The sequence below is a fragment of the Protopterus annectens genome, chromosome 8.part1 (assembly GCF_019279795.1).
Source record: "Protopterus annectens isolate FY-2018-M chromosome 8.part1, PAN1.0, whole genome shotgun sequence".
In the NCBI taxonomy this organism is placed as follows: domain Eukaryota; kingdom Metazoa; phylum Chordata; order Ceratodontiformes; family Protopteridae; genus Protopterus; species Protopterus annectens.
Window position 1 is genome coordinate 146,381,318 of NC_056742.1, and position 8,289 is coordinate 146,389,606.

The 8,289-nt window shown below is 41.8% G+C and overlaps 1 protein-coding gene across 1 annotated transcript in view; it reads left to right on the forward strand.

Moving 5' to 3' along the window:
• LOC122810253 (c-Maf inducing protein) overlaps positions 1-8,289 on the forward strand; it is a gene marked incomplete in the record, with an annotated part of 1,337,359 nt that overhangs the window by 1,327,968 nt on the left and 1,102 nt on the right. The window contains 1 exon segment of the mRNA XM_044081790.1: positions 7,700-8,289. This exon segment is cut by the window's right edge and continues 1,102 nt beyond it. Within this exon segment, the coding sequence (XP_043937725.1) occupies positions 7,700-7,753 (54 nt within the window).

Below are 8,289 nucleotides of genomic sequence, written 5' to 3' on the forward strand. Positions count from 1 at the left end.
TTAATATCTAGTTCATTATTTCTAAACATAAAAAGGTGCCATGCTTTCTCTTTCAGAATATGAGATACACAAGTAAATCCCATGCTGCTCCCAGTGAAATGAAATCAGGAATTGTCACCATAATTTTTAAGTGTTTTTCCAGTCTTTGCCGTGCTTTCGTTAATATTTTCTAGTGCATCTAAATATGAAAAGTTAAAGCAGATTCAGTGCTTATAACATTCAATAAAGTAAGTAGGTAGTATTGTGAATGGTAAATATGAGAGAAAATACAAATTTTAGTGAATGAGCGCTCTAACCTAAACTATCAAATTTAACAAATTCCTATATTTTTTCTAATATTCAGACAGTGCATATTTGTGATTTCCCGGTATTTTTCACGTAAGTATAGAAAAATCAGGATTTCTGATAATTTTTTGTGTTAATCCAAATGGGCCCAGTATCATATTTCTAAATTACACCTCTTTTTTGGTGTATGACTGTTTTGAGTAAAACTCTACGCTCACTAGTTTTTAACATCTTGAAGAAGGTCCAGCTACACCTGAACCCCTTAAAAACCTAATCAAGTCATGTGCAAGTGTGCAAACAGAATATGAGGAAAGACACTTTTCCAAGATCTGTGACTAGAAAGTGTGACTAATTTCACATAGCGGTTTAAAACCCATCAACCCTTGATCATTAAGGAAACACTATAAGTTTCCATCTGTGTTTGAAATGCATCTGACGTTTGTACAACTCTTTCAACAGCCAATATAATTCATGGATTTTGCTTAACTCTTTGAACAGCCACCATCATTCATGGATTTACTAGTCAAGTACAGAAAGAAAGTAGATTGCTAGGCCTTACTGCTATGTCTAACACGCACACACCGAAGGACGGTTTAAATTCACCAGTCCTCCTATTTGCATGTCTTTGGGAAGTGTGAGGAAACAGTAGTAGCCCCTGAACATAAGGGGTACATGCAGACTCTTCACAGAAGACACCCCAGCCTAGAGTTAAACCAGACTGTTTCTTGCTGTGAGGTGACAGGGCTGTGTGCATCACTGACTCCCCCCATCTGTTGATTATCTGAAAAGGGGAGACCTGAATCAGAATGTCTGAACCCCACCCCTATAGGTTCATAGATTAGTACTAGACAAGCTGCCCTGGTGTGCCATTTTAAGCCTAGCCAGTTAACCTATGTGAGAATCAAACCTGCACTTTGTATCTATAAGACAAATGTCTTAACCATTATGCCAACCTACCTGTGTTAATTATCTGAAAAAGGGAAGACCTCAATCAGAGTCCTTGGTAAGTCTTAGACCAGGTATCACATTGTAGTATGCAAGACTTTTAAAATAAGAGGTCAGTGATTGGTTTCAGAAGCAGCAGATAAAATACTTCTGCAAGTAAAATATGGCATGATGTTAAATCATAAGGTGTTGTAATGAAATTCATGCTCAGAAAACGTATTTGAGGTGAGCATCCTAGCAAATAATGTTTTTTTTCTTTCATTCTGTCTTTGGCTTATGTAATAAAATACATCTTGAGGTCATGTAGGAAATGAATTAATCCTGTTGCTAGAGCTTCCACTAACATGCAGGAATGGTTAATGTTGTATCTCTGTAATCAATGCAGTATTTCCTCAGTGTAGATGCTGCTGCTTTGCTTTTTACTTCAGACAGTAGTTTAATGCTTTATGTTTGATTAAAACAAAAATGAATTTTGAATTGCTTTTAAGGAGGTTCAGGCATATTATCCCAACAGTAGTACTAGTTTTAGCTTCCCATTTCTATTTCTCTTATATTTGTTTCTTTATGTGCATCACAGTTTAAAATGCAGTGATGTCCTTACATTCACCACTACAGTATTCCTTACAAATGGGGATTCCCTGCCATGAAGCCCTCCATCCGACCAGTTTACGAAAGTCTACCATTGCTTTAAGGTACACTGAATGCCACCTGTGCACTCCTTGCGTAGGGTGGGGCATAAAGGTGACGTTCAGGCATACCATCCTCAGAACTTCTTTGCTGCCAGTCCAAATGCTGTTTTACCGTCTGTCTGTTACTTCCATCCATTTTTTTAACAATTTTTGGGTTTGTTGGCATTCCTGTGTTTACTGCTATTTGCTGGAGTTCTCACAGTTGCATATAAGTATAGTTTATGGTTACTTTTTCTGTTTGTTTTGTGCTGTTTGTCATTAATGTCATCCAGGAAGGGTAAATGCCAGTGTGGGAGACTGATTCCCCATAAAGACCACCTCAATAAGTGTCTTTTTTGCTAGATGCTGCTAACAACCATACGTCTTGTTCAATTTGTCAGGCGTTTTTCCCCAAAACTCTTTGTAGGAGGCTTTCTTCCATTTCCTTGTATCTTGAAAACCAGCAATTTAAGCTTCTTGCTGCAGGTACTATGGATGGAACTTTGTGCCCTGAGGGTCAGCCGTCAGGGAAGAAGGTGCATAAGGTAAGACCAGAATCTTCCTCTGTCCAGCCTCTGCCAGGAGTTTTTCCTGAGGTTATTATGAACCCGGAGGCTCACCCATTTGTTTTTTCATATTCTTTTACCACGTATGGGTAGGAGACTGGTGAGGATCTGGTGAGCAGCACGTCCAACGAGGCTTTGCAGGCATCCATTTTGGGCGTTCAGAAGGAACCACAGTTGACTGTTTCCAAGAGGTCTAGAGGAGTTTTGCAGTTTCTCTTTAGGGAAGAGGTTTCTACTGCAGTTGTGGAATGCCATCCTGAGTCTGGGCCTTCTCAGGTTTCTGGGGCAGCTGTCCCCTTAAAAAACAGAAAACTAACCATGTTTCTTCTGCTCCTAGGGATCCACAAAGTGAGTGGCAGGCCTTTACTCTGGGGTTGTTTAATGCTTTACTGTCACTGTGGCCTCCTCAAGCCGTTTCAGTTCCTGCTCCTCCTTGGTCCTCCTCTTCCCCTAAAAGGCCCAGAGAATTGCATTCTTCTGAGGTGGATTTTGATGATGACTCACTTGCTTATTCTACCCAGATTCCTTCTCCTTTAGACTTCGGGTCTGAGGAGGAGGATTCTCATACTCTAGATAATCCTTCTGAGATTTCCTATGTGGAGACTGTCTCTAGGATGAAGGTATTTTTCAAGTGGGATTGTGCCCAGGTTTCAGATATCCATAAGAGGTATTATGAGTTACTGCAGATGGAATCTACTAAACCTGCGCCCATTCCTCCTGTTTTGCCTGCTTTAGTGGATGTTTTTTTCCATTGCCTCTAAAGCGTGGATTCTCTGCCCACTGCTCCCAAGAAGTCAGATGGGTTTTATAGGGTACCTGAGGATTGTTCCGTTTTGTTTAAATGTCCTGCTGCTGACCCCTCTGTGGTATCTGTAGCCTCTGATAAGCCATCTCAGTTGCTTCCTTCATCCAAGTTACTGCCTTCTGACAAGGACAATAGAGCTATGGATAGGCTGGGTAAGAAGGTTTATACTTCAGCTACCCTAGCTTTTAGGGCTATTAATTATCAGACCCATATCTCTAGATATGTCTTGGCTCTTCTTTCTCAGGCTTGTCAGATTCTTTATGATCTTCCACTCTTGAGAGTAAATCTTCTGCACTTTCCTTGCTTGGTACTTCTTCTCAGGTAGTACGTCATTCTATCAAATGTAGTTTTGATGCAGCAGATGCCTCTTCTTTGGCTGCTGCTTCTGGTTCAGTTCTGAGGAGATATTCATGGCTTCAGCTTCAACCTTTGTCCGATGATATTAAGGCTAAGTTGATGGCTGCTCCTCTGGATAATACTCTTTCGTTTGGTGAAGTGGCTGCTGGTCTATTTAAGTCACTTCAGGACAAGGGGAAGGCTTTACAGGAGCTTAAGCATGTCTTTGTTTCTCCTGTGCCTATATTTCAGTGAAACTACCCTTCTAAGCCCGCCTTTGTTCATAGGCAGTCTCGCCCTCCATCTAAAGGTAAAAAGGGTAGTAAACGGACTTTTCCTGCTAAGACCACTCAGACTGCAGGGATTCTTAAGCCTTCCTTTCCTGACAGATTAGGTGCTGTCTGACTATCCACCAGTTCCCAGCCATAGTCCTCTTTCTCTTCCTGTTTGGATCCGAATCTCCTAGGATTCTTGGGTTCTGTCAATCATTCGGCAAGGGTACCTCATTGTCTGGATTTCCCACTCTCCTTTTATGGGCATTACTCAGCCTCCTCAGGAACAGCTTCCTTTTTTCTCCAGAGGTTCTTCGAGACCTCTTGTCTCAGGGTACCCTTCAAGAGGTCCCTGTGTCCCAAAGGGGGAAAGGGTTTTATTCAAGAATATTTCTAGTGCCCAGAAAAGAAGGTACTTAGAGACCTATTCTAGACCTCTCCCATCTAAACACCTTTCTGAAGGTGCCTTCCTTTTGGATGTCCCTTCAGTCCCTTTTTCCTCTCTTACTCCCTCAGGCCTCTCTGGTGTCTCTGGACCTCAAGGATGCTTATCTCCATATTCCCATCCATCCCCTTTTCAAGAGATTTTTGCATTTCTCTTGTTGCTTCCTGGCATTTTCAGTTCTGTGCTTTGCCCTTTGGTCTTTCTACTGCCCAATGGTGTTCACCAAATGCCTTGCTCCTGTGATTGCCTTTTGTAGGATTAAGGGATCCAAATCTTTCCTTATTTGGACGATCTGCTGATGCAGGCATCTTCTCCAGAGGTCCTTTTGCAAAATCTTCATTTTAACATTTCTCTTGGGATTCACAGTAAACTTCAAAAAGTCTTCCCTGACTCCTCCTCAGGATCATGTCTTTCAGGGTTGCAGGTTTCAAATGGTGCCAATGCTGACATCCCTGCCTCCTCCAAAGGCATTGACTCTCATTTCTTTCTTTCAAATGTTTTTTCCCCTGGCCTCCATTACAGCCTGGGAGTTTCTGAGAGCTCTGGGGTTCACGGCTTCTACCATTCTGATGCTTTCTCTGGCCAAACTCCACATGAGGAAGTTCCAGTGGTTTCTGAAGTCGGTGTGGCTTCAGCATGCGCATTCCCTAGACTTTCCTGTTCATCTTCTTCCGTGTATCAAGAATGAACTTTTGTGGTAGATTCAGCAGTTGTCTCTGAATCCACTGCTCCCTTTTCAGCCTCCTCATCCCTCTTAGGATCAGTTCACAGACACTTCAGATGTGGGATGTTTGGCTCCCTGAAGGTTCAGGGAGTGTATTTGCCTCGTCAACGGAAGGAGCACTTCAGCATCAAATAGATGAGGGCTCTTATACTGGCTCTTCCAGCCTTTCATCCTCTCTCCTCTACAGGGCCTTTCAAGGAATTCACAGACAATACCACAGTCGTAGTATATCAGCAAATGGGGGGGGGGGGGTACGAGATCTTACCATCTTTGCTGGCTGACACTTCTGGTATAGGATCTGTCTTTCTAGTGTGGAGTGACTCTTCAGCCAGCTTGCATTCCTTCAGATCGGAACATTGTGGCAGACAATCTGAGCAGGTCCTTCACTCAGTCCCACAAATGGATGCTTTACAGGGATGTGTTTCTGGACATTGTTCAACAGTGGAGTACACCTCAGGTAGATCTCTTTGCCTCCCCTCCCCTCTGAACAGACAACTTCCTCTGTTTTGTGCCAGAGTCCCAGGTCCTCTGGTATGGAAGGTGGACGCCCTCTCATTTTCTTGGAAGGAGATATTTCTTTGTGCATTCCCTCCCCTTCCTCTCATTCAAAGAGTCCTGTTCAAGATTCATCAGGATGCTCCCAAAATCTTGTTGGTGACTCGCTTTTGGCCACAACAGCACTGGTTCCCTCTACTTCTGCATCTCACAGGGTGGATCTCCTTACACAAGACGAGGGGTCTCTCATCCATCTCCACCTGAAGCCTTCAAATGACACTCTGGATGATAGGGTTTTGATTCCTCATAGACAACTTTTTTTCTGAGGATGTGCTGCAGGTCCTGCAGGAGGTCAGGAAACCTACTACTAGGAAATTCTACTTATATAAATGGAAGAGGTTTTCTATTTGATGTCTTTATTGTGACCTGGACCCACTTTCTGTGGATGTTCCTTTGGTTCTCTCTTTTGTGTGTGAGTTGCTCAATGCTGGTTTGGCCTATTCGTCTGTTAAGGGCATCTTGTCAGCTCTTACTGCTTGTCTGCCTTTAACTCTCCTGTTAGCTTCTAGATTTAAGGCTAAGCAATTTCTTAAAGGCTTCCTGGGAGGTCTAATATTAAGGACTCCAAGGAAGCCTGTTCCTCCTCCCTGGGATCTTAATGTTGTTCTGGAAAAATTGACACGGGATCCTTTTGAGCCTGCTGTTTCAGCTTCCTTGCAACATTGTTCTAGGAAGACAGTTCTTTTGTTAACTCTTACTTCTGCCAGACGGGTGTCTGAGTTGCAAGCCTTTATGGCTTGTCCACTTTTTTTTATATTTCATGAGGACAGAGTGTCCTTGCATACTAATCCTTCTTTCATGCCTCCAGGTGGTTAATGAGTTGTCACTTAATCAGTCTATTAATTTGTCTACTTTTTTCCTTCTCTGCAATCTGAGAGTGAGAGGGTGCTGCATACATTAGATGTACATAGCCAGCACAGATTTTATTTGGATAAAACTAAAGCTGTCAGAAAGTCTGACCATTTGTTTCCTTTCATCCTAGGTCTTTAGGTTTGGCTGTTTCCAAGCAAATTATTTCCACTTGGATTTCAAAGGCTATTTCCTTTTGTTACAGTTTTCATGCTGAGAGCCTTCCTTCTGTAAAGGCTCATTCCACTAGAGCTGTGGATTCCTGTGATGCTTTTTTCAAATGCTTAGATGCTAATTCTATTCTTGAAGCTGCTACCTGGACTTCTGTGCATACCTTTACCAAACATTACCAGTTGGATGGTATCTCCAGAGCTCGAGCTGGTTTTGCTGCTGCCATTCTTCATGGCTTCTTGGAGGGCTCTGCTGCTTCCTCCTCCAAAGTTTCTTCTTGAGCTTTTGCACTGTCCCATTCATAAGGAATAATGGAAGGAATACTGCAGTGGTGAATGTAAGGACATAGTACAGTTGTGTTGAGTCTTACTGTAATGGTAGATGTCCTTGCCTTCACAGCTGCAGTATTTACTCCCTCACTCCATCCCCTTGGTCTTTTTCCCTTCCTGGATGTGCAGGTTCTCCTTTGTTTTCTTTGGACTGCTGTTCCTACTGGAGCAATCAGTTCTCAGGATGTTATGCCTGAACGTCACCTATATGCCCTACCCTACACAAGGAGTCCGGAGGTGACGTTCAGCATACTTTAAAGCAATGGTAGACTTTTGTAATCTGACCAGATGAAGGGCTTCATGGCAGGTAAATCCCCATTCTTAAGGAAAACTGCAGTGGTGAAGACAAGGACATCTACCGATATGGTAAGATTTTACACAACTGTACTTCCTGAGGTTCATTGCTGATCCTAAGCCTCTGTTTACGAGGGAGGTCTGTAGTGCTTTCAGTACTTTTTAAGCAATGTAAATAAATAAATCAATATAATACTGAACCTTTTTGTAAGACATGCTGTTGTATGAAAGATACAAGGCATCGAAGTATTTTACTATGCAATGCAGCTGCATGGCTTGTGTTCTAGTGTTTGTTTAACTCTTGACTCATCTTGCCAGTAAAATAAGAAAACTATTTTAATTTCATTTTTTTAGATACCAAAACTGTCTTAATTTCAGTTCTTTTTTAAAAACTAGGCTATCTTCTATAATTGTAAAAAGTTGTTTAATATATTTTTTGTCATTTTCATTTGTAGGCAAAGTTGCCAAATCTTAAGGAAGTGGATGTTCGTTATACTGAGGCATGGTGAACTCCTTTTCTCCATCAGACCAAAAAGAAAAATCGAAAACGTAATCTTTTACATAGAAACAAAACATCGTTGTGGACTAGTACTGTAAGAACAGTGATTTCTGGAGATTGCAAGATCCAGCAAGGGGTTGGTTTCAGGACTTGAGTCATTTTGACAGACAAGCCAGACCCCTTCTTGGCATTAACTCTGCTTCACGGTTTAAGGAGAGAAAAAATATTTTCCAAATGACACTTTGTAGCAACAAAAGGACTGCAGGTTGGGGTGGATGGGCTAGGGAATAAAACTTCTGTGAATTTTATTTGCCTTTGTGTTTATGCTGTGTGAAAAACAAAAATCAAAGACTATATGTGACATTCTCTTGTTTTAATTTGGTCTGAATGGGTTGAGCCATTCACAAGCTTCTATTTTCCTCTTTTGCTGGAAAAATATTTGCTGTCAAGAGAAGGCTAAAAGGTCACTTTCAGCACCCAGTGTACTAGCTCTTGTTATGCAAAGTAAATTTTTGTACATATGATATATAGATATATATATATATA